Genomic DNA, 27,471 nt, shown 5'->3' with positions numbered 1-27,471 from the left:
CAAGAGCATTAGTGAGGTTGGGCACTGATGTTGGGCGATTAGGCCTGGCTCGCAGTCGGCATTCCAATTCATCCCAAAGGTTTTCGATGGGGTTGAGGTCAGGGCTCTGCAGGTCAGTCAAGTTCTTCCACACCGATCTCGACAAACCATTTCTATATGCACCTTGCTTTGTGCACGGGGGCATTGTCATGCTGAAACAGGAAAAGGCCTTCCCCAAACTGTTGCCAAAAACTTGGAAGCACAGAATTGTCTAGAATGTCATTGTATGCTGTAGTGTTAAGATTTCTCTTCACTGGAACTAAGGGGCCTAGCCCAAACCATAAAAAACAGCCCCAGACCACTATTCCTCATCCACCAAACTTTACAGTTGGCACAATGCATTTGGGCAGGGAGCGTTCTCCTGGCATCCGCCAAACCCAGATTTGTGCGTCAGACTGCCAGATGGTGAAACGTGATTAATCACTCAAGAGAACGCGTTTCCACTGCTCCAGAGTCCAATGGCGGCAAGCTTTACACCACTCCAACCGATGCTTGGCATTGCGCCCGGTGATCTTAGGCTTGTGTGCGGCTGCTCAGCCATGGAAACCCATTTCATGAAGCTCCCAACGAACAGTTCTTCTGCTTATGTTGCTTCCAGAGGCAGTTTGGAACTCAGTAGTGAGTGTTGCAACAGACAATTTTTTATGCTTTATGCTTCAGCACTCGGTGGTCCCGTTCTGTGAGCTTGTGTGGCCTACCACTACACAGCTGAGCCGTTGTTTCTCCGAATCCACTAATTTGAAATGGTGTCCACGTACTTTTGTATATTAACTCAGCAAAAAAAAGAAATGTCACTTTTTCAGGACCCTGTCTTTCAAAGATAATTCATAAAAATCCAAATAACTTCAGAGATCTTAAATGGAAAGGGTTCAAACACTGTTCAATGAACCATAAACAATTAATGAACATGCACCTGTGGGACTGTCGTTAAGACACTAACAGCTTACAGACGGTAGGCAATTAAGTTCACAGTTATGAAAACTTAGAGGCCTTTCTACTGACTCTGAAAAACACCAAAAGAAAGATGCCCAGGATCGCTGCTCATCTGTGTGAACAACTTCCCAAGTTACATCAGGAACGCACAATCCCTCCATCAGTGCTCAGACTGTCCGCAATAGGCTGAGAGAGGCTGGACTGGGCTTGTAGGCCTGTTGTAAGGCAGGTCCTCACCAGACATCACCGGCAACAACGCCGCCTATGCGCACAAACCCACCGTCGCTGGACCAGACAGGACTGGTAAAAAGTGCTCTTCACTGACGAGTCGCGGTTTTGTCTCACCAGGGGTGATGGTCGGATTTGCGTTTATCGTCGAAGGAATGAGCGTTACACCGAGGCCTGTACTCTGGAGCGGGATCGATTTGGAGGTGGAGGGTCCGTCATAGTCTGGGGCAGTGTGTCACAGCATCATCGGACTGAGCTTGTTGTCATTGCAGGCAATCTCAATGCTGTGCGTTACAGGGAAGACATCCTCCTCCCTCATATGGTACCCTTCCTGCAGGCTCATCCTGACATGACCCTCCAGCATGACAATGCCACCAGCCATACTGCTCGTTCTGTGTGTGATTTCCTGCAAGACAGGAATGTCAGTGTTCTGCCATGGCCAGCAAAGAGCCCGGATCTCAATCCCATTGAGCACGTCTGGGACCTGTTGGATCAGAGGGCTAGGGCCATTCCCCCCAGAAATGTCATGGAACTTGCAGGTGCCTCGGTGGAAGAGTAGGGTAACATCTCACAGCAAGAACTGGCAAATCTGATGCAGTCCATGAAAAGAAGAGCAACTGCAGTACTTAATGCAGCTGGTGGCCACACCAGATACTGACTGTTACTTTTGATTTTGACCCCCCCCCCTTTGTTCAGGGTAACGTTATTCAATTTCTGTTAGTCACATGTCTGTGGAACTTGTTCAGTTTATGTCTCAGTTGTTGCGTCTTGTTATGTTCATAAAAATATTTACACATGTTAAGTTTGCTGAAAATAAACGCAGTTGACAGTGAGAGGACGTTTCTTTTTTTGCTGAGTTTATATAGTGTACTTTAATGACAGTCATGCCACCATTGGAGCGCCCTTGCCAAGTTTGTGTTTACTGTCTATTGTATAGCTGACATGAGAGACCACAGTGACCAATATGGACAGAGGAACTATGTTGATGATTAAAAGATGAAGGCCAAACCATGAGCATGTTCTCTACTGACCTTGTGGTCCCTGTAACAGAAATGTGACCCTTATTTCACATAGAACGGCTTCTGTATGTTAGCTCCGTTGGGCAACAATCAGCTTGCCCCCCCCCATCCGTCCGTCCGTCTCACCATGGGCAGTGTGAGACCTCCCCCCTCTACCCAGGGGTGAGGACAAAGCAGAGCACAGCCAGTAGGGAGGAGAAGGAGAGGGGTTAGCTGGCATCATACCACCCTCCCCTGCCTTGCCTGGCTTAGTGAGGAGGTGGGTGGGAAGGGAGGGAGGGAGGGAGGGAGGGAGGGAGGGAGGGAGGGGTGCTGTGGCTCAGATTAATGAGGCCAGGTCTGTGGTCTGGGTATAGAGTGTTGCAGAACATACTTCCTGCTGGCATATCCTGCCCTCTCCCTCCGCTGTGCGCCCCCTGCCGTCCACGCCCGCCCCAGCCCTCCACACCCGCCCCAGCTCTCTAAGCCCGCCTTTTTGGAACTCCTAATTGTCCTTATGAATATTTTAAAGGCGAGCAAGTATGGGAGTTGAGGGCGGGGGTTTGGTTTCAAGGGCTCTGACAGCTAATGATCCACTCTGTGGGTGCAGGAAGAGGGAGACAGGGAGAGAGAGAGAGGTTGAGAATTAGAGAGCGGGGGAGGGAGGTGGGAGCGGGGAAAAAGATGTTAAGTGAAGTTCTTGTAGTAGTAATAGTTTGTTTTGTGAATGGTTGTTTCCCTTTTTATCTTTAATGTAATTTCTTCTCATCTAAAATATACCCACATGGTGCTCTATAGATGTCTAGAGCGTCTCATTTGTTCCCAATCTTTTAAAGATGTAGATGATGACATTGAGATGCCTTTATCCTCAATTTGGACTTCAATTCCCAGTTGACTAAATTGTCTGAAAATATCCAAGCCACTGATTGAATGTATGTTCTCTTTGACTGTGGCAACTAATATCTTTGCCACGTCCGTTATTCAACAAAGTCTCTGAGCAGCTGCCTGTCTCTCGGAGGGAATGGTATTGCTCTCTGCTGTGCATTTTATTCTTACTCAATAATATAGCGGCTATATTTATCAAAGTGACAATCTAGCCAGTCAACCACAATCATTTTCTGCTCTACTGTAAATTGAGCTGACCTGAGACAGAGGCTTTCTCCTCCCTGTCTGTCCTTTAGGGACACGCAGACCACAGCTCAGTCAGGATTACTCTACTTTTATATGTCTGCATGTCTTACTCTGTTTGGTGTATCAGCTCGGAGCTAACCGTGGTCTCACCATTGTCCTGTTTTTGGAGAGGATCAGACTTTAGGATATATTGTTTTCCAAACAGCTGCAGTCCGGTCATAATAACCTAACAAAACACAGTCTGTCCTGTACAACTGAGAAGGAGCACCTCCTGCTGTATTTCCTGTCAGACAATGGGCTGAAGGAGAGGAAGGACATGCATGGGGTCATATCCTGATATCAGTTAGATCACTGATGATGTGGAATGGTCATGAGATTAAACCAGATATGTCTGGGAATCAAAACCAATTTCCTTATCTAGCCCTCCCTACTCCCATACTCCCAGACCAGTAATATGACCATTGCCAGTGTATAGTATAGAAAGGAGAAGCTGTTAGGGCCCTCGGTAATGGCATACAGTACATACAGCCACTAGCTGGAGACTTCACGAGAACAACCAACATACCCTTTTCCCCCTCAAGTGAAATCTACATCACCAAAGGAAAAATGGGAACATGCTCACAGTGAAAGACTTGTCTCTTAAGATGTTATATAAAAGCAAAAATATTTGTGAGCAGATAAAAGCCTTGCTATCAGCCGCCTCCCCATGCTGATTTTCAACTGTGTTCACACTCAAAGAGGCCCTTTGATAACCACATTAGATGGAACGGGCCGGACACAATGGTGATGTCATGAGGATTAGCACGCTACCTTGCTTAGTGCGGCAACGGGCACAACAGCGAATTCACAACACTGCAGGGGGAGCAAGGTGGGGACACAGTTGAAATGAGGTGAGGAACACTGCAGAAGCAAAAATAGTTAAAATATACATTATTTATATAGACTATAATCAAATTATAATGGCTCTTAAAGCATTATTTTGGTGTGTGTTCTATATGGCTACCACTGGAAGACACTGACAGTTCAGCCACAACCTGCCTTCTCCCCACATTTGAGAAGTTTGGCTTTTGTAATGACATTTACTGTCTACTTCCAAAGTCCCTTTTATTCACATTCAGTACATTAATAAGTGAGATGTAAAAAGCTCTTGACACAAGCGGGGGGCATTGGAGTGTAATGGTGTTCCATCTAAGGCAGACTGTGCTGAAATTGCTTAGGCCCATTTCAGTGAAAGTGCTTCACAAGAAGCAGGTATGGTAGGTGGCGTACGCAACAGCTTTGGCTCCACTTTATCTTTAACTCATTAAATTATGTTTTCTTAAAGGTTCAATGTAAATGGGGCTATGATATAAACTTTGCGTTTGGGGTTAAATCATCCAATCAAAAAAGAAAAGTTCAGTCTTTTTAGTGTAACAGTCATGTTTATTTTCTGTGACATAAGCATAGATCTAAATGGAACACTATATTTGGCTAAGATGGCGTCGACAGCAGGCACCTTGCCTCGTCTCGAGCAAGATGGCGCTGACAGAGAAGGCCGCCTCGCTTCTAGTCCTTAGGAAACTTTGCAGTATTTTTTTTTTTTTATGTATTATTTCTTACATAATACAGTGGGGGGGAAAGTATTTGATCCCCTGCTGATTTTGTACGTTTGCCCACTTACAAAGAAATGATCAGTCTATAATTTTAATAGTAGGTTTATATGAACAGTGAGAGACAGAATAACAACAAAAAAATCCAGAAGAACGCATGTCAAAAATGTTATAAAATGATTTCCATTTTAATGAGGGAAATAAGTATTTGACCCCTCTGCAAAACATGACTTAGTACTTGGTGGCAAAACCCTTGTTGGCAATCACAGAGGTCAGACGTTTCTTGTTGTTGGCCACCAGGTTTGCACACATCTCAGGAGGGATTTTGTCCCACTCCTCTTTGCAGATCTTCTCTAAGTCATTAAGGTTTCGAGGCTGACGTTTGGCAACTCGAACCTTCAGCTCCCTCCACAGATTTTCTATGGGATTAAGGTCTGGAGACTGGCTAGGCCACTCCAGGACCTTAATGTGCTTCTTCTTGAGCCACTCCTTTTTTGCCTTGGCTGTGTGTTTTGGGTCATTGTCATGCTGGAATACCCATCCACGACCCATTTTCAATGCCCTGGCTGAGGGAAGGAGGTTCTCACCCAAGATTTGACAGTACATGGCCCCGTCAAATGATGCGGTGAAGTTGTCCTGTCCCCTTAGCAGAAAAACACCCCCAAAGCATAATGTTTCCACCTCCATGTTTGACGGTGGAGATGGTGTTCTTGGGGTCATAGGCAGCATTCCTCCTCCTCCAAACACGGCGAGTTGAGTTGATGCCAAAGAGCTCCATTTTGGTCTCATCTAACCACAACACTTTCACCAGTTGTCCTCTGAATCATTCAGATGTTCATTGGCAGACGGGCATGTATATGTATTCCTGAGCAGGGGGACCTTGCGGGCGCTGCAGGATGTCAGTCCTTCACGGCGTAGTGTGTTACCAATTGTTTTCTTGGTGACTATGGTCCCAGCTGCCTTGAGATCATTGACAAGATCCTCCCATGTAGTTCTGGGCTGATTCCTCACCGTTCTCATGATCATTGCAACCCCACGAGGTGAGATCTTGCATGGAGCCCCAGGCCGAGGGAGATTGACAGTTCTTTTGTGTTTCTTCCATTTGCGAATAATCGCACCAAATGTTGTCACCTTCTCACCAAGCTGCTTGGCGATGGTGTTGTAGCCCATTCCAGCCTTGTGTAGGTCTACAATCTTGTCCCTGACATCCTTGGAGAGTTCTTTGGTCTTGGCCATGGTGGAGAGTTTGGAATCTGATTGATTGATTGCTTCTGTGGACATGTGTCTTTTTTACAGGGTACAAGCTGCGGTTAGGAGCACTCCCTTTAAGAGTGTGCTCCTAATCTCAGCTCGTTACCTGTATAAAAGACACCTGGGATCCAGAAATCTTTCTGATTGAGAGGGGGTCAAATACTTATTTCCCTCATTAAAATGCAAATCAATTTATACAATTTTTTGACATTTGTTTTTCTGGATTTTTTGTTGTTGTTATTCTGTCTCTCACTGTTCAAATAAACCTACCATTAAAAATTATAGACTGATCCTTTCTTTATCAGTGGGCAAACATACAAAATCAGCAGGGGATCAAATACTTTTTCCCCCCACTGTATGTACACTACCGTTCAAAAGTTTGGGGTCACTTAGAAATGTCCTTGTTTTTGAAAGAAAAACACATTTTTTTGTCCGTTAAAATAACATGAAATTGATCAGAAATACAGTGTAGACATTCTTAACGTTGTAAATTACTATTTTAGCTGGAAACGGCAGATTTTTTATGGAATATCTAAATAGGCGTACAGAGGCCAATTATAAGCAACCATCACTCCTGTGTTCAAATGGCACGTTGTGTTAGCTAATCCAAGTTTATAATTTTAAAAGTCTAATTGATCATGAGGAAACCTTTTTTCAATTATGTTAGCACAGCTGAAAACTGTTGTCCTGATTAAAGAAGCAATACAACTGGCCTTTAGACTAGTTGAGTTTCTGGAGCATCAGCATTTGTGGGTTCGATTACAGGCTCAAAATGACCAGAAGCAAATAACTTCCATCTGAAACTCATCAGTCTATTCTTGTTCTGAGAAATGAAGGCTATTCATGCGAGAAATTGCCAAGAAACTGAAGATCTTATACAACGCTGTGTACTACTCCCTTCACAGAACAGCACAAACTGACTCTAACCAGAATAGAAAGAGGAGTGGGAGGCCCCAGTGCACAACTGAGCAAGAGGACAAGTACATTAGAGTGAACCGCAAAATTCTACTCTTGACCACTGCTACAAGACTTTTCGCCATGGGTATAAGACCCTCTCCCATCCTCCTTTCGGCAAATCCGACCATGACTCCATCTTGCTTCTCCACGCCTACAAACAAAGACTCAAGAGTGAAGTTCCGGTGGTCAAGGTAGGCAACAATACCTACTCGACACTGATTCTCAACATGGGGGCCCCACAAGGGTACATCCTCAGTCCACTCCTGTATTCCCTGTATACCCACGACTGCGTGGCCTCACACAGTTCAAACTCTACCATCAAGTTTGCTGAAGACACGACAGTAGTAGGCCTGATTACCAACAATGACGAGACAGCCTACAGGGAGGAGGAAGGCACTGTGATGGCGTGGTGCTAGGTAAACAACCTCTCCCTCAAAATTAGCAAAACAAAGGAGCGGACTTCAGGAGGACCCAGGCTCGACATGTCCCCATCCTCATCCTCATCGTGGAGACGGTCAATAACAATTCCCATGCGTCCACATCTCAGAGGAGCTGAAATGGTCTAACCACACGGACACCGTGGTGAAGGCACGATAGCGACTCTTCAACCTCAGAGTCCTGAAGAAATTCGGCCTGTCCTCGAGGGCCTTCACAGTGTTCTACAGGAGCACCATCGAGAGCATACTGTCGGGCTGCATCACAGCCTGGTACGGCAACTCCACCGCCGCAGACAGACGGGCGCTTCAGAGGGTGATACGTGCAGCTGTTGGGTGCACATTGCAGGACACCTACAGTACCAGGTGTCGAAGGTAGGCCAAGAAGATCATCCGGGACCCCAGCCACTCAAGCCATGCCCTTTTCTCCCCACTTCAATCACTCAGGCGCGGGCAGTACAGGAGCATCATGGCAAAAATCCCCCCCCACCCACCCACAACAGTCACTTACCTTACCTGACATAGAGATAGAATGGATAGCTCCATTCTAACATAATATGAAAACATAATTATTTTCTATATAAAGTACAATAGACACACTGCTTCAATAGCTCATACTCTTGCGTTTGTAAGTTTCATCTAAATGAACAACAGGTGCTCTGGAGGAGATGAGTGTTACTGTAGATGTTATCATCAGTATGGGGGTTGGGCATACAGTACTATGAGTGAACAGACACATTTCAAGGCCTCTCTCACTTTCGGAACATCAGAAAAAAGCCTGTTCTTTTAACATTACACTCACACACTCACTATGATGCCCTGCTGGTTTGACGTCAGACATCCAGATTCAAATGTTTGGTGTATAGAGCCAAATTTCTAGCAATCCAGGTCTGGATGGCTGTGAGAAAATATCTGCTGGCCTGGTTCCCACTGCTCTTTATGAGCCTCCATGGGCCTTGTGAACAGATTACACAAGTTCAATCATCACTACTCTCCGTCTGCAGCCCCGTATACAGACAGACTCACCACCCACCCGCCATTATAAATGTTGTTGTTGAAAAGCCCTATAAGTTCTACTGTATTCACACCCCTCCAGCTTTGCTTTCTTAAAATACTTTTGGTATTTGTTTCATTAGTCCACTATTGATACAGTCCCTAAATGTTTTTCATGTCAGCAATCAAGTTTTCAAGATATTGAACTTTCAAAATACAGAAAATGTCACAGTATGATATGACCTTTGAAAGTGAATTTCTGAACTATAGAAGGAATAGGAATAGAAAGGAAGAAATGGAATAGAACGAACACAACTTTAATTTTGAATTTTGTTTACCATAATTCAGCGTTGGTTGGTTTTGTTTTGTTTATCTCACAAGAGTGTTTTTATGTAAATGATTGTATGTATTACTGAACCAATAGTATAGAGTAAAACCTTGGGTTGAGTGATGTCTGATGGCCTTCGGGGTTCCATGTGGCCCCTTCTAAGGCCATGTCAGTGTGAGGCTGTGTGTGATTGGCCGGGCTGGGGAGCCAGGGCCTGACAGGTGTTTGGGAGAGAGACACCTGTTTGGCCATGTGCTGATTTAGTGATCCATTTACTGGGAGCTGCGGGCAGCGTCTGTGGGACACCCAAAACATGCCAAGTCATTTAAGGAGGAATTACTGCCGTGCTGTCCCAGACCTTCACTCCTTAACGTGCTCAGCTAGGAGTACCTCGGAGAGGAAATCTGTCACTCTTCACTCTTTCTTAGGCATGAATACATTATATGCTGTCATAATGTTTAATTTCAATTCATCTTAGATCACAGAGATCAATATTGACTTATGAAATCAATTACCTAGATATGAGCACTTGCTGTTGGGCTTTGTGTTGTTTAGTCGCAGTGCAATATGTTCCATGGTTTGTTCTGAATGCTGAGTGTCCCTGGCACTGGATGTTTCCACTCTGGCCCCTCCCTGAGTGGTTAGCAGGGCACGGGGCCAGGGGCAGAGGGTGCGGCTGGATGGAAGTGCTGCCTGCGGCCCTGCCCATCTCACATAGCCATGGCCGGCCAGCCCTACCCAGCTATTCCCATAATGAGCAGGTTTGGACTTTAATTTGCAGGTCCTGATCAGATCTGTGGCAGTCTGGCGGAGAAAGTGCATAGTTTCCCTGGTAAACATAGCCTTAACAGGAGCCTAACTGAAGAGCAGCCTCAGTAAACAGGAAATGAACCAGGAAGGCGTTTTCTTCGAATGAGAAGAATGCCCCGGCCCTGTACCACACCAAACACTAGTGGATCTAAATGCACATTTACACATGTTGTGTATCATTCATCTCTCTCTCCCCGGTAACATTATCAGACAGATATGACTGATATGATGTAGGTGCTTTTCCGAGTTCCCCTGCTTCAGATTTTAGCTCATACACTGTTTCATCAAGTGTTTAAGCTAGAGTAGAGTGTATAGTTTGTATTTATATTATTAAGTCAGCAGCTACTCTTACTGGGGTCCAAACACATTAAGACACTTACATCACACATAAAACAAAAGATTAAACAGTACATCATATAACATTATTACACCACTACATATCTACAATACAAAATGTATAATACCACCATATTACAATATTACGTGTGTGTAGAGTATGTGTGCTAGTGTGTGTGTGCTTATGCGTGTGTCTGTACCTGTGTGTGTGTGCCTCTTCACAGTCCCTGCTGTTCCATAAGGTGTATATTAATACTGCTTACATCATTTACCTGATGTGGAATAGAGTTCCATGTAGCCATGGCTCTATGTAGTATCGTGCACCCCCCATAGTCTGTTCTGGAGTTGGGGATTGTGAAGAGACCTCTGGTGGCATGTCTTGTGGGGTATGCATGGCTGTGTGCTAGTAGTTTAAACAGATAGCTCGGTGCATTCAGCTTGTCAACACTTCTTACAAAAACAAGTAGTGATGAAGTCAATCTCTCATCCACTTTGAGCCATGAGAGATTGACATGCATATTATTAATGTTAGCTCTCCGTGTATATTTAAGGGCCAGCTGTGCTGTGCTGCCCTGTCCTGAGCCAATTGTAATTTTCCTAAGTCCCTCTTTGTGCCACCTGACCACATGACTAAACAGTGGTCCAGGTGCGACAAAACTAAGGCCTTTGTTGATAGTGTTGTTAAGAAGGCAGAGCTGCGCTTTATTATGGACAGACTTCTCCCCATCTTAGCCACTGTTGTATGTTTTGACCATGACAGTTTACAATCCAGGGTTACTCCAAGCAGTTTAGCCACCTCAACTTGCTGAATTTCCACATTATTCATTACAAGATTTAGGGTTTAGTGAATGGTTTGTCCCAAATACAATGCTTTTAGTTTTTTAAATATTTAGGTCTAACTAACTGTTTGCCACCCACTCTGAAACTAACTGCAGCTCTTTGTGAAGTGTTGCAGTCATTTCAATTTGCTGAAGTAGCTGACGTGTATAGTGTTGAGTCATCCGCATACATACAGTAGATACACTGGCTTTACTCAAAGATTTTAAAAAGTAAGGGGCCTAGACAGCTGCCCTGGGGAATTCCTGATTCTACCTGGATTATGTTGGAGAGGCTTCCATTAAAGAACACCCTCTGTGTTATGTTAGACAGGTAACTCTTTATCCACAATATAGCAGGGGGTATAAAGCCATAACACATAAGTTTTTCCAGCAGCAGACTATGATCAATAATGTCAAAAGCCTCACTGAAAAGCCTCACTGAAGTTAACAAAACAGCCCCCACAATCTTTTCATCACCAATTTCTCTCAGCCAATCATCAGTCATTTGTGTAAGTGCCGTGCTTGTTGAAAGTCCTTTCCTATAATTGTGCTGAAAGTCTGTTGTCAATTTGTTTACTGTAAAATAGTATTGTATCTGGTCAAACACAATTTTATCCAAAAGTTTACTAAGGGTTGGTAACAGGCTGATTGGTTGGCTATTTGAGCCAGTAAAGGGGGGTTTTACTATTCTTGGGTAGCGGAATTACTTTTGCTTCCCTCTAGGCCTGAGGGCACACACTTTCTATTAGGCTTAGATTGAAGATATGGCAAATAGGAGTGGCAATATCGTCTGCTATTATCCTCAGTAATTTTCCATCCAAGTTGTCAGACCCTGGTGGCTTGTCATTGTTGATAGACAACAATTATTTTCACCTCTTCCACACTCACTTTATGGAATTGAAATTTTCATTGCTTGTCCTTCATAATTTGGTCAGTTATACTTTCATGTGAAGTGTCAGCGTTTGTTGATGGCATATCATGCCTGAGTTTGCTAATCTTGAAAATGAAAAAATCATTAAAGTAGTTGGCAATATCAGTGAATTTTTTTATTTATAAGCCATCTGATTCAATGAATGATGGAAATGAGTTTGCCTTTTTGCCCAAAATGTCATTGAAGGTGTTCCAAAGCTCACTGTTGATATCACATACATTATCAAGCTTTTCACACATATTATCCAGATACTGATTGTTAACACTTGGTGGTCTTGGTGGTCTATAGCAGCTTCCCACAAGGCTTTAGGTGAGGCAGATGAACCTGTAGCCATATTACTTCAACAGTATTTAACATGAGATCCTCTCTTTACGGTAATGTGGTTCTGACTATAGACCCGCATCACCAGCCCATTGGCATTTCTGTCTTTTCTGTAGATGTTATAACCATGTATTTCTACCACTGTATCATCAAAGGTATTATATAAGTGAGTTTCAGATATACCGTAATTTCCGGACTATTGAGCGCACCTGAATATGAGCCGCACTCACTGAATTTAAAATAAAATATTATTTTGAACATAAATAAGCTGCACATGTCTATAAGCCGCAGGTGCCTACCAGTACATTGAAACAAATTAACTTTACACAGGCTTTAACGAAACACGGCTTGTAACAAAAATAAATAGGCTTTAACGAAACACGGCTTGTAACAAAAAATAAATAGGCTTTAACGAAACACGGCTTGTCATCGACTCATTAAGACCAAGCTCCCGTGCAGCAGTTGTTTGACCTTAACCTGTTCGGCAATTTCATTGGTCTAATGAAAGCTTCATGCCGCCAAAAAACTGAGCACGTCACAGAATGTGTTTTTTTGTAGAAAAAATATTTGAAAGCGGGAAAAATCCATATATTAGCCGCGTCATTGTTTAAGCCGCGAGGTTCAAAGCCTGGGAAAAAAGTTGCGGCTTATAGTCCGAAAATTACGGTAGTCAGAATATGAATGTCATCTGTTACTAGCAAGTTATTGATTTCATGAACCTTGTTTCTTAGCCTACATATTTTAATGTGGGCTATTTTTCGCACTTTTTTGGGATGCTTGATTGTTTTTATTTCTTTACTGGGAAGCTTATCAGATGTAGACATGCTTATGTTATTTATGTTTGATCAGGGTGAGCTTCACACAGTGGACTTCCTACTAGGGCACACCGCCTCAGTGCTAACAGTATAACTCTGGTTCATAGGCACAGGATTACTGCATACAATAGCTGTAGTTTGATTCAGTACTGGTACTTTTGTAAAAGTTAGAGTAAACATATACATTGTATAGTAGGAAATCATTGAAAACCAGTAAAGTTTCACATTTCAATCCTAGGAAATCCGACAGTAGTGTGTCATACAGAGCTTGTCAGCGTGTTAGGATCTGGGTCCTTCCACCAAATCGGCGCCTTTTAAGAAGTGTAACTTGATCATAACATTTTTTAGATTTCACAAAATGTTAACATTCTGTCATAAACAGCACATGTTAAACTTCATAGAAAAAACATGTTTTCCCATCTCAAATTACTATAGTAAGTGTCTATTAAGTGCCAAATAAAGTAACAGGGTTGACCATAATAGGGTTGAAGATTTCATCTTAAATGCCTTTATTCATATAAAAAAAATCACATTTATTGAATTCACCATGTGGTCTATATTAAAGGGCACTTACAGTAATTTAATATAACAGGCTTTGTTCAATATTGGTGCACAATACTTAAAATATCAAAGGGACGCAAAAGGGACTCTTTTCGTGGATGACCCAGTTACTGTAAGCAGGGCTGGGTAAGACATGTTGTTAGATGGAGATCAGCCCAAACACCACTGTACTGTCAGAGAGCTGTCAGCAGATGCCAGCTGCTGCTGCAACGCCCATGAACACCCACACACACAGCAGCGTTACCTTCTGCACCTCCAGGATAATGGAGATGGAGGCAGAGACGAAGGGCTCATTAGTGCCTTTGAGTCCTACTCCTCTCCCTCACACTGTGACCCCTCCATCCAGAGGAGTCAGTGACTGCTGTAGACATCCGGCTCAGAGACAGCCCAGAGACAGGGTAGGTCACCGCTCTGGGCCTGCACCAGCCTGATAGGGGAACCTGAACAGCACATATATAAATCAAACTTGATGTTCTCTGACTGGCTTGATATCACATGCTGTCACGTGCTGTCAGGGGTTCTCGTTACCACCATCATTCACAGTTTTAACAAAGCGGAGAGAACCGCTCCTTTGAAAGAAAGTTAGAACAAGCACAACACAGTTTCACTGTTTTTATTTAGTTAATTTGATAGTGTGCAGTCCTTTTAAGAGGTAAAATAAAGCTCATATATCACACCATACTGTGTGCTCTTTACTCTTACAATAATCACTCCATTTCATGCTCTAATAAGCATATTTGACCACATACAGTATAGTAATCCATTTTATTTCCTACATTACTTAACATTGATAAAATCCCATGAGTGGCAGCCATGCTGAATTATCGTCTGCAATGTTTTAAACTGCTGCTCTGTGGGATCCTCTTATACCGGGGTGTCTTCCAGCTGGGTGGCTTATGATAACTGAAAGATAATGAAATATGCATTGAAACACACACATGCAGCAAGAGAGGGGGAAGATAGAGAGAGAGAGAAGGGGGGTGGGGTAGAGGTTGAGAGGAGAAAGAGAGGGAGTGCAGGGAGAGGAGTGCAGAGAAATATTTAGTTTATTCTGTGATGGTCTCTAAAGGATGAAAGGATAAGGATTGACATTTCAATTTGCCTATCATTGTTAACCATTGCATAGGAAGACAGTATTCATCCCATTCCCTGCTCATACCAGCACACTGGCAAGCCAAAAAAATAACAAATGAATTCAAATATTTTTTGAATATTTATAAATGTACATGTGAAGGCAGGTGTATTATAATTGATGTATTACAAGTCATTTAATATCTGTCATATGTATTCAATTAGTTAGTGTCTTGACTTGAATGATGCCTTTTATTTATGTTAGTATTTTTGTTCATGTTTTGTTATGGGAACAGGTTTGTAGAGGTGTATTATAACCTACCTAGACAGAGGGTCATGTGGTAGTAGACTGAGTATCCTGCAGTATATATTGTATGTGTGAATTGTGCAATTTTATTTCAGAAATTAAGAAACAAAGGCCATAATGACCTGTGTGCCAGTCCTGATCCAGATGACTGTTTTGGGCACAGCCCCCTCATGGACGACCGTTTCGGCAAACTAAGCGAAGAGAGTGATTTAATGTACAAGCGCTGTGGTGTAAGTACTTTTTCCCTCTCCTGCCATTTTGTGTTGATTCCTGTTTTTATGTTGATGTTCACTACAGGCGCTAAACAAGAAAGAACACAGAGGCTGTGATAGCCCGGACCCTGATGCCTCATATGTCCTCACCCCTCACACAGAAGAAAAGTATAAAAAAATTAATGAGGAGTTTGATAATATGATGAGAAATCATAAAATCGTAAGTAAATGCAATGATTTTGCTGCTTGGCTTTGTGGCACAAAGGATTTTGACCTTCTTTTGGTTTTACTTTTTCTTCTTTTTTTAATTATCCCAACCTGCAACCTCTGTCAACTACTATAAGCAAACATGGACATTTCAAGCATAACCTTTTTTCTGTTCATTGGAAGCGTATTTGTTTATTTTGTTGATTTGTTCTGCAACTTATATTTTGGCACACCCTGATAAGATCACATTGTTATGACAGGTTGAACCTTTTTAAAGCTCTATTGGGAAGATCATATTGAAAACTATAAGGAAAGTGCATTTTTGTTATTGTGGAGGAGAAGCTTCTTTATTATAAAAGACACATTTCCCCCTGAAAAAAAAGAGGAAGATTCCTCCACTGGCTTAAATATTGACTGGTTCTGTAGCTTTGGTGATTTATGTGTTTTTCCCCAAAACCCAATTTTCACCCCCAAGCAGATCAAGAAATTGAATCTCTTTCAGTGCCTGGATCATTTGGCGAGGGGGAGGATAATTTTTTATTCATTTTTTATCTTCCCTCCCCTTTGCTCATTGTATGATCTCTCCTGGTTTCTCATCTTAGTGGGTCCTCCATTCACGTGGGCAATTCAATAAGTATTCGCCAATCACAACATCAGTGGACTATCACAGTTTATTTTCCACTCTTTCATCAAGCTACTATCAGACTAGAGGTGACCAAAGTACCCTGGAATTACACAGAGCTTTACCTTAAGACAATAGTGATCTTATTGCGGGTGGCAATCATAGAATCCTGCATAAAGTATAGTGCTTCAACTGTTTTTTTCTCTCTAATTCTGACATGGAGAGCACAATTGTTTGCAATTAACACACTAACAATATCACTAACTGACTGCCTCACTGGACTATGTTGTGAATGGAGTGGTCTCACTGTCACCAGTTACTCTCACAAACTATTTGGATTGTCAGCACTGCACTGCACTGACATGGAGTTTTGATCCAAAATGCATTTACAGTTGAAGTCAGAAGTTTACATACAACTTAGCCGAATACATTTAAACTCAGTTATTCACAATTCCTGACATTTAATCCTAGTAAAAATTCCCTGTCTTAGGTCACTTTATTTTAAGAATGTGAAATGTCAGAATAATAGTAGAGAGAATGATTTATTTCAGCTTTTACTTCTTTCATCACATTCCCAGTGGGTCAGAAGTTTACATACACTTAATTAGTATTTGGTAGCATTGCCTTTAAATTGTTTCAATTGGGTCAAACGTTTTGGGTAGCCTTCCACAAGCTTCCCACAATAAGTTGGGTGAATTTTGTCCCATTCCTCCTGAAAGAGCTGGTGTAACTGAGTCAGATTTGTAGGCCTCCTTGCTCGCACACGCTTTTTCAGTTCTGCCCACAAGTTTTCTATAGGATTGAGGTCAGGGCTTTGTGATGGCCACTCCAATACCTTGACTTTGTTGTCCTTAAGCCCTTTTGCCACAACTTTGGACGTATGCTTTGAGTCATTGTCCATTTGGAAGACTCATTTGCGACCAAGCTTTAACTTCCTGACTGATGTCTTGAGATGTTTCTTCAATATATCCACATAATTTTCCTGCCTCATGATGCCATCTATTTTATGAAGTGCACCAGTCCCTCCTGCAGCAAAGCACCCCCACAACATGATGCTGCCACCCCCGTTCTTCACGTCTGGGATGGTGTTCTTTGGCTTGCAAGCCTCCCCCTATTTCCTCCAAACATAATGATGGTCTTTATGGCCATTATGGCCATTTTTGTTTCATCAGACCAGAGGAAATTACTCCAGAAAGTATGATCTTTCTCCCCATGTGCAGTTGCAAACCGGTCTGGCTTTTTTATGGCGGTTTTGGAGCAGTGGCTTCTTCCTTGCTGAGCGGCCTTTCAGGTTATGTCGATATAGGATTCGTTTTACTGTGGATATAGATACTTTTGTACCTGTTTCCTCCTGCATCTTCACAAGGTCCTTTGCTGTTGTTCTGGGATTGATTTGCACTTTTTGCACCAAAGTACGCTCATCTTTAGGAGACACAACACTTCTCCTTCTTGAGCGGTGTGATGGCTGCGTGGTCCCATGGTGTTTATACTTGCGTACTATTGCTTGTAGAGATGAACGTGGTACCTTCAAGTGTTTGGAAATTGCTCCCAAGGATGAAGCAGACTTGTGGAGGTCAACAATTTTTTGGCTGATTTCTTTTGATTTTCCCATGATGTCAAGCAAAGAGGCACTGAGTTTGAAGGTAGGCCTTGAAATAAATCCCTAGATACACCTCCAATTGACTCAAATGATGTCAATTAGCCAATTATGATGTCAATTATCAGAAGCTTCTAAAGCCATTTCTGGAATTTTCCAAGCTGTTTAAAGGCACAGTCAACTTAGTGTATTAAAACTTCTGACCCACTGGAATTGTGATACAGTGAATTATAAGTGAAATAATCTATCTGTAAACAATTGTTGGAAAAATTACTTGTGTCATGCACAAAGTAGACGTCCTAACCGACTTGTGAAAACTATAGTTTGTTAACAAGAAATTTGTGGAGTGGTCGAAAAACGAGTTTTAATGACTCCAACCTAAGTGTATGTAAACTTCCGACTTCAACTGTATATTTAGGGAAATAACACAATTAGTCTATACGGATAAAAATAAGAAATGTTGATGATCTGCAGTGCTGACTATTACAATGCAAGTCTGAACACCTGGTACAAGACACTTGCTATTGTGCATGTTTTGATCTGTAATGTTTTTTAAATAGCAAAATTATTGTTTTGTGCATTTACAGAAATATAGTGGTCATTGTACATTTTATACATTAGTATTTATATATTATACAGGCTTATGTCAGCATCCAATCAACCTAGATTTGGAACATTGCCATCAGTTAATAGGACTGCTCTGTTAACCATACCAATGTAATTGATGTGGCACCATCACAGATGCCATCTCTGCCGTCTCTTTCCCCGTGTGACCCTCAGCCCAGCGCCAGGTCTTTGATTCTCTTCATGTCTCTGTGTTTCCCTCCTGTAGCCCACAGCGCTGCCCCAGCAGAACTTCCCCATGCATGTGGCAGTGCCAGTCTCCAACCAGAATACCATGTCCTACAACCCAGGAGGATCCATGAGCAGCCAGGCCCTGGCCCAGGCCGCAGCCTCTCTGAGTGACAGCGGGATGCTCTCCCCCCCTCAGGCCTCCTTACACAGGAGCGGTGGTCAGCAGAGGCCCCCCACTCAAGGCAATGCAGGTCAGTACCACTACACCTCACTGTTGTTTTCACTACACCTGACAATAGTACATACATGGTGGTAACTATGTATGTACTTCTCCTATGAAGTAGTGATGCACGAAATACGCCTAGTTTGCTGAAACGAGTCACATATGAACACATTTATTTTAGGCTATATAAAGAACAGCTATGCATGATTTAATAAAAAGCAGAAAACAGACACGACATTGTTTCACATTCTTTAATAAACAGAAACAGGCAATAAGCTATACAGCTGGCTTCACAGTTTCCCCACCAAATAGGCCTACAAGGAAACTCAACATATCTCGATATTGTTGAGTATGCGAGGTGGTCTGTGGGCTACTTATTACCTTCCACAAAAGGTTTTGCTTGACAAAAAGATGAGTAAGAATTCTACATTCCATGTATTCTGGAGCATGAGTCCAGCTTCTTTGGAAGGAATGAGTGCTGTACCCAGGCTGATCCCAGGCTCCCAGCTGAAGGATGCAGATGGTTAATCATATAATTTCATGCATCTTATTAGCTGGCATGCTGGGAAGGACAGACCTGGCGTGGGCCCCAGCCCAGCCGGAAAAGTATGTCCTCAGGAGGTACTGATTAGTTCACTGTTGCTCTGCCCAACAGGCCCTCAGCTCAACCGGCTGCATACATTTGCCTACGACATGGTCAAAGGCCTCTCTTGTCTGTTTCAATTGGTCATTCCATGCTTTTTGGCACACTTCATTGCATGCGAGGGGACTGTATTTGTTGTCTGTACGTGAGTATTGGGAACATTAAAGCTGCAATATGTAACTTTTTGGCTGACCTGACCAAATTCCCATAGAAATGTTATAGTTCTGTCATTCTCACTGAAAGCAAGTCTAAGATGTGGTATATCTGTTCTATATGCGCTATTTCTATTCTTCCATTCTTAAGTTTAGTGTAACGGCTGTCTATGGAAGAAGTGGACTAAAATGCGGCGGAGTTAGGGTTCGTCATATTTAATTAAACGAACACTACGCAATTTACAAAAACAACAAAACTGACAGCCAACACAGTCCTGTCAGGTGCAACCACAGTGACAAGCACAATTACCCACGAAACACCAAGGAAACGTAGGCAACTTATGTGTGACTCCCAATCAACCACAACCCTCTACAGCTGTGCCTGATTGGAAGTCACACGGCCAAAATCAATGAAACAATAAAACACACACTCCCTTCTGCCACGTCCTGACCCAACTATACCCTCTACTGGTAAGGACGTGACAGTACCCCCCCCCTCAAGGTGCAGACCCCGGGATGCACCTAAAAAAGGAAAACACAAGAAAATCCCCAACAAAAAAGAACACCTAAACAATAAGGGAGGGAAGGGAGCGTGGCTGCCGTCACCGACGGCACTGTGCTACACCCCCCCTCCCCAACCCACCTATCTCTGGAGGTGGCTCCGGTTCTGGCCGTTCCAGGCTGTCGGGGCGGTCTGGCCACTCCGGCAGCTCGGGGCAGTCTGGCCACTCCGGCAGCTCGGGGCAGTCTGGCCACTCCGGCAGCTCGGGGCAGTCTGGCCACTCCGGCAGCTCGGGGCAGTCTGGCCACTCCGGCAGCTCGGGGCAGTCTGGCCACTCCGGCAGCTCGGGGCAGTCTGGCCACTCCGGCAGCTCGGGGCAGTCTGGCCACTCCGGCAGCTCGGGGCAGTCTGGCCACTCCGGCAGCTCGGGGCAGTCTGGCCACTCCGGCAGCTCGGGGCAGTCTGGCCACTCCGGCAGCTCGGGGCAGTCTGGCCACTCCGGCAGCTCGGGGCCGTCTGGCCACTCCGGCAGCTCGGGGCAGTCTGGCCACTCCGGCAGCTCGGGGCAGTCTGGCCACTCCGGCAGCTCCGGGCAGTCTGGCCACTCCGGCAGCTCCGGGCAGTCTGGCCACTCCGGCAGCTCCGGGCAGTCTGGCCACTCCGGCAGCTCCGGGCAGTCTGGCCACTCCGGCAGCTCCGGGCAGTCTGGCCACTCCGGCAGCTCCGGGCAGACTGGCCACTCCGGCAGTTCCGGGCAGTCTGGCAGTTCCGGGCAGTCTGGCAGTTCCGGGCAGTCTGGCAGTTCCGGGCAGTCTGGCCACTCTGGCAGTTCCGGGCAGTCTGGCCACTCTGGCAGTTCCGGGCAGTCTGGCCACTCTGGCAGTTCCGGGCAGTCTGGCCACTCTGGCAGTTCCGGGCAGTCTGGCCACTCTGGCAGTTCCGGGCAGTCTGGCCACTCTGGCAGTTCCGGGCAGTCTGGCCACTCTGGCAGTTCCGGGCAGTCTGGCCACTCTGGCAGTTCCGGGCAGTCTGGCCACTCTGGCAGTTCCGGGCAGTCTGGCCACTCTGGCAGTTCCGGGCAGTCTGGCCACTCTGGCAGTTCCGGGCAGTCTGGCCACTCTGGCAGTTCCGGGCAGTCTGGCCACTCTGGCAGTTCCGGGCAGTCTGGCCACTCTGGCAGTTCCGGGCAGTCTGGCCACTCTGGCAGTTCTGACGACTGTTGACTGGCGGGCAGCTCTGACGACTGTTGACTGGCGGGCAGTTCTGACGACTGTTGACTGGCGGGCAGCTCTGACGACTGTTGACTGGCGGGCAGCTCTGGTGACTGTTGACTGGCGGGCAGCTCTGGTGACTGTTGACTGGCGGGCAGCTCTGGTGACTGTTGACTGGCGGGCAGCTCTGGTGACTGTTGACTGGCGGGCAGCTCTGGTGGTTCCGGCTCAGGATTCACCAGGCTGGGGAGACATAACGGAGACCTGGCTCTGGGCGTAGGCCCTGGACTCACCAGTCTGGGAAGACCCGCTGGATGCCTGGTTTGAGGAGGTGGCACAGGAGAGACCAGGGTGGAGAGACCCACTGGAGGACTGGTCCGTGGAGGAGACACGGGCTTGACCAGGATAGGGAGACCCACTGGAGTACTGGTCCGTGGAGGAGGCACGGGCTTGACCAGGATGGGAAGACATGCAGGAGGCTTGGTTCTGGGCGTAGGCACAGGACGTGCAGGGCTGGGAAGACATGCAGGAGGCCTGTTTCTGGGCGCAGGCACAGTCTTTACCAGACAACCAGCACGCACCTCAGGACGAGTATGGAGAGCTGCCTTAGGTGACATCATTCCCACGACACGCTCATTAGGGCGAATGCCGTACTTTATGCACCACACTAGCAGCTCTCTCATCTCTCTCTCTCCTAATTTCCCCATTAACCCCGTCACAGTCTCTGTCTCATATCCCTCGCTCACCTCCAATGTCATCCCGACTGGCTCTGGTTCCGACCTCAGCTCCACCGACTGTCCCGTGTGCCCCCCCCCAAAAAATTATTGGGGCTGCCTCTCGCGCTCGTTGCGCTCTCTCTCCTCGTAATAGCGCCTCTCCGCTCTCGCCGCTTCAATCTCCCACTGCGGGAGGCGATAATCCCCAGCCTGAGTCTATGGTCCCTCTCCGTCCAGGATATGTTCCCAAGTCCATTCGTCCATAACGCTGTACTCCTGCTGCTCCTTCCTCTTCCGCCGCTTGGTCCTGGTTTGGTGGGTAATTCTGTAACGGCTGTCTATGGAAGAAGTGGACCAAAATGCGGCGGAGTTATATTTAATTAAACGAACACTACGCAATTTACAAAAACAACAAAACTGACAGCCAACACAGTCCTGTCAGGTGCAACCACAGTGACAAGCACAATTACCCACGAAACACCAAGGAAACGTAGGCAACTTATGTGTGACTCCCAATCAACCACAACCCTCTACAGCTGTGCCTGATTGGAAGTCACACGGCCAAAATCAATGAAACAATAAAACACACACTCCCTTCTGCCACGTCCTGACCCAACTACACCCTCTACTGGTCAGGACGTGACATTTAGTTTTTGTGGCTTTTACTTTCGGTTTTGTACACCAGCTTCATTTAGCTGAAAATACAATATTTTTAGTTATTTAAAAAAATTCTCCTCGCGTTTTAGATGGTAAAATGATTCTCTACACTATACATTGCTTGTTTTGCCACAAACTGAAATTAGTCAAAATATTACAATTTTAGCAACCAGGAAATAGTGGAGCGATTTCGACCGGCTCAAATCAGTCTTATGCAGCAAAATCTGAAATTGTGTTTTTTATATTGGATAAAAGTATAGACTCAAAATGGTATGTCATACACTACAGTCGTGGCCAAAAGTTTCGAGAATGACACAAATATTAATTTTCACAGTCTGCTGCCTCAGTTTGTATGATGGCAATTTGCATATACTCCAGAATGTTATGAAGAGTGATCAGATGAATCGCAATTAATTGCAAAGTCCCTCTTTGCCATGCAAATGAACTGAATCCCCCCAAAAAACATTTCCACTGCATTTCAGCCCTGCCACAAAAGGACCAGCTGACATCATGTCAGTGATTCTCTCGTTAACACAGGTGTGAGTGTTGATGAGGACACGGCTGGAGATCACTCTGTCATGCTGAATGAGTTCGAATAACAGACTGGAAGCTTTAAAAGGAGGGTGGTGCTTGGAATCATTGTTCTTCCTCTGTCAACCATGGTTACCTGCAAGGAAACACATGCCATCATCATTGCTTTGCACAAAAAGGGCTTTACAGGCAAGGATATTGCTGCCATTAAGATTGCACCTAAATCAACCATTTATCAGATCATCAAGAACTTCAAGGAGAGCGGTTCAATTGTTGTGAAGAAGGCTTCAGGGCACCCAAGAAAGTCCAGCAAGCGCCAGGACCGTCTCCTAAAGTTGATTCAGCTATGGGATCGGGGCACCACTAGTACAGAGCTTGCTCAGGAATGGCAGCAGGCAGGTGTGAGTGCATCTGCACGCACAGTGAGGCGAAGACTTTTGGAGGATGGCCTGGTGTCAAGAAGGGCAGCAAAAAAGCCACTTCTTTCCAGAAATAACATCAGGGACAGACTGATATTCTGCAAAAGGTACAGGGATTGAATGCTGAGGACTGGGGTAGAGTCATTTTCTCTGATGAATTCCCTTTCCGATTGTTTGGGGCATCCGGAAAAAAGCTTGTCCGGAGAAGACAAGGTGAGCGCTACCATCAGTCCTGTGTCATGCCAATAGTAAAGCATCCTGAGACCATTCATGTGTGGGGTTGCTTCTCAGCCAAGAGAGTGGGCTCACTCACAATTTTGCCTAAGAACACAGCCATGAATAAAGAATGGTAGCAACACATCCTCTGAGAGCAACTTCTCTCAACCATCCAGGAACAGTTTGGTGACGAACAATGCCTTTTCCAGCATGATGGAGCACCTTGCCATAAGGCAAAAGTGATAACTAAGTGGCTCGGGGAACAAAACATCGACATTTTGGGTCCATGGCCAGGAAACTCCCCAGACCTTAAATCCATTGAGAACTTGTGGTCAATCCTCAAGAGGCGGGTGGACAAACAAAACTCCAAGCATAAGATTATGCAAGAATGGGCTGCCATCAGTCAGGATGTGGCCCAGAAGTGAATTGACAGCATGCCAGTGCGGATTGCAGAGGTCTTGAAAAAGAAGGGTCAACACTGCAAATATTGACTCTTTGCATCAACTTCATGTAATTGTCAATAAAAGCCTTTGACACTTATGAAATGCTTGTAATTATACTTCAGTATTCCATAGTAACATCTGACAAAAATATCTAAAGACACTGAAGCAGCAAACTTTGTGGAAATTAATATTTGTGTCGTTCTCAAAACTTTTGGCCACGACTGTATAGTTGAGGAACAATGGGAAAGTCATTCTGCTTTGAAAGTTGATAAACTTGTAAACTCACTTTTGAGAAAATGGCCTTTGAATGTTGTGGTACTATTTAACCATGGCAATGTGACTGGGAATATGGCAGAATACAAACAGAGTAGTCATTCCCTCCGCAAGGCAATCAAACAGGCAAAACATCAGTATAGAGGCAAAGTGGAGAAGTAATTCAACGGCTCAGACATGAGACGTATGTAGCAGGGTCTACAGACAATCACGGACTACAAAAGGAAAACCAGCCACGTCACGGACACCAACGTCTTGCATCCGGACAGGCTAAACACGTTATTTGCCTGCTTGTAGGATAAGAAAGTGCCAACGACGCAGCCAGCTACCAAGGACTGTGGGCTCGCCTTTTCCGTGGCTGGCCCAGACGGCATCCCTAGCCGCGTCCTCAGAGCAAGCGCAGACCAGCTGACTGGTGTGTTTACGGACATATTCCCTATCCCAGTCTTCTGTCCCCACTTACTTCCAGATGGCCACCATTGTTCCTGTACCCAAGAATGCAAAAGAAACTGAACTAAAACTAAAAATCGCCCCGTAGCACTCACTTCTGTCATCATGCAGTGCTTTGAGAGACTAGTCAAGGATCATATCACCTCCACCTTACCTGTCACTTAGACCCACTTCAATTTGCTTACCGCCCATATAGGTCCACAGACGATGCAATCGCCATCATACTACACACTGGCCTATCCCATCTGCACAAGAGGAAAACGTATGTAAGAATTCTGTTCATTGGCTATAGCTCAGCATTCAACAACATAGTACCCTCCAAGCTCATCATTAAGCTCGCGGTCCTAGGTCTGAACCCCGCCCTGTGCATTTGGGTCCTGGACTTCCTTACGGGCCACTCCCAGGTGGTGATGGTAGGAAACATAATCTCCACTTCGCTGATCCTCAACACTGGGGCCCCACAAGGGTGAGTGCTCAGCCTCCTCCTGTACTCCCTGTTCATCCATGACTGCGTGACAATGCTCGATTCCTATTCAATCAGCAAGTTTGCAGACGACACAACAGTATTAGGCTTGATTACCAACAATAACGAGACAACCTACAGGGAGGAGGTGAGGGCTCTGGGTGTGTGGTGTCAGGAAAATAACTGCTCACTCAACGTCAACAAAACAAAGGAGATGATCATGGACTTCAGGAAACAGCAGAGGAAGCACCCTCCTATACACATCGACGGGACAGCAGTGAAGAAGATGGAAACTTTTTAAGTTCATCGGCGTACATATCGCTGACAAACTGAAATGGTCCACCCACACAGACAGTGTGGTGACGAAGGCGCAACAGCGCCTCTCCAACCTCAGGAGGCTGAAGAAATTTGGCGGGTCACCTAAAACCCTCACAAACTTTTACAGATGTACAGTTGTATCATCGCATCCTGTCGTGCTGTATCATCGCCTGGTACGGCAACTGCACCGCCCACAACCGGGCTCTCCAGAGGGTGGTGAGGGTGGTGCGGTTTGCACACCGCTTCACGGAGGGCAAACTACTTGCCCTCCAGGACACCTACAGCATCCGATGTCACAGGAAGGCCAAAAAGATAATCAAAGCCTACCACCCAAGCCGCTGCCTATTCACCCCGCTGTCATCCAGAAGGCGAGGTCAGTCCAGATGCATCAAATTTGGGACCAATAGACTGAAAAACAGCTTCTATCTCTAGGCCATCAGACTGTTAAATAGCCATCACTAGCACAGAGAGGCTGCTGCCTACATACACAGACTTGAAATCATTGGCTACTTTAATAAATGGAACACTAGTCTCTTTATTTTTTTTATTTATTTCACCTTTATTTAACCAGGTAGGCTAGTTGAGAACAAGTTCTCATTTACAATTGCGACCTGGCCAAGATAAAGCAAAGCAGTTCGACACATACAACAACACAGAGTTACACATGGAATAAGCAAACATACAGTCAATAATACAGTAGAAAAAGTCTATATACAGTGTGTGCAAATGAGGTAGGATAAGGGAGCTAAGGGCAATAAGGGATAGGCCATGATGGTGGCGAAGTAATTACAATATAACAATTAAACACTGGAATGGTAGATGTGCAGAAGATGAATGTGCAAGTAGAGATACTGGGGTGCAAAGGAGCAAGATAAATAAATAAATAAATACAGTATGGGAATGAGGTAGTTGGATGGGCTATGTACAGGTGCAGTGATCTGTGAGCTCCTCTGACACCTGGTGCTTAAAGCTAGTGAGGGAGATAGGAGTCTCCAGCTTCAGTGATTTTTGCAGTTCGTTCCAGTCATTGGCAGCAAAGAACTGGAAGGAAAGGCGGCCAAGGGAAGAATTGGCTTTGGGGGTGACCAGTGAGATATACCTGCTGGAGCGCGTGCCATGGGTGGGTGCTGCTATGGTGACCAGTGAGCTGAGATAAGGTGGGGTTTTACCTAGCAGAGACTTGTAGATGACCTGGTAGGAAACCGATTCTAGATTAATTTTGGATTGGAGATGCTTAATGTGAGTCTGGAAGGAGAGTTTACAGTCTAACCAGACACCTAGGTATTTGTAGTTGTCCACATATTCTAAGTCAGAACCGTCCAGAGTAGTAATGCTGGACGGGCAGGTGCGGGCAGCGATCGGTTGAAGAGCATGCATTTAGTTTTACTTGCATTTAAGAGCATTTGGAGGCCACCAAAGTTGAGTTGAATGGCATTGAAGCTCATCTGGAGGTTAGTTAATTAACAGTGTCCAAAGAAGGGCCAGAGGTATACAGAATTGTGTCGTCTGCATAGAGGTGGATCAAAGAATCACCAGCAGCAAGAGCGACATCAGTGATGTATACAGAGAAGAGAGTCGGCCCGAGAATTGAACCCTGTGACACCCCCATAGAGACTGCCAGAGGTGCGGACAACAGGCCCTCCGATTTGACACACTGCACTTTATCAGAGAAGTAGTTGGTGAACCAGGCGAGGCAATCATTTGAGAAACCAAGGCTGTTGAGTCAGCCGATAAGAATGTGGTGATTGACAGAGTCGAAAGCCTTGACCAGGTCGATGAATACAGCTGCACAGTAATGTCGCTTATCGATGGCGGTTATGATATCGTTTAGGACCTTGAGTGTGGCTGAGGTGCACCCATGACCAGCTCTGAAACCAGATTGCATAGCGGAGAAGGTACGGTGGGATTCGAAATGGTCGGTGATCTGTTTGTTAACTTGGCTTTCGAAGACCTTAGAAAGGCAGGATGGG

General features: G+C 45.1%; 1 protein-coding gene across 1 annotated transcript in view; it reads left to right on the top strand.

The window, feature by feature from the left end:
- LOC106573766 (myocyte enhancer factor 2aa) overlaps positions 1–27,471 on the top strand; it is a 131,446-nt gene that overhangs the window by 81,917 nt on the left and 22,058 nt on the right. Inside the window, 2 exon segments of the mRNA XM_045697145.2 lie at positions 15,149–15,283; positions 18,322–18,535. Coding sequence (XP_045553101.2) covers positions 15,149–15,283; positions 18,322–18,535 — 349 coding nt within the window.

This window comes from Salmo salar, chromosome 16, assembly GCF_965601325.2.
Source record: "Salmo salar chromosome 16, fSalSal1, whole genome shotgun sequence".
Taxonomy (NCBI): Eukaryota; Metazoa; Chordata; class Actinopteri; order Salmoniformes; family Salmonidae; genus Salmo; species Salmo salar.
This window is presented reverse-complemented; position numbering and strand designations above follow the sequence as displayed.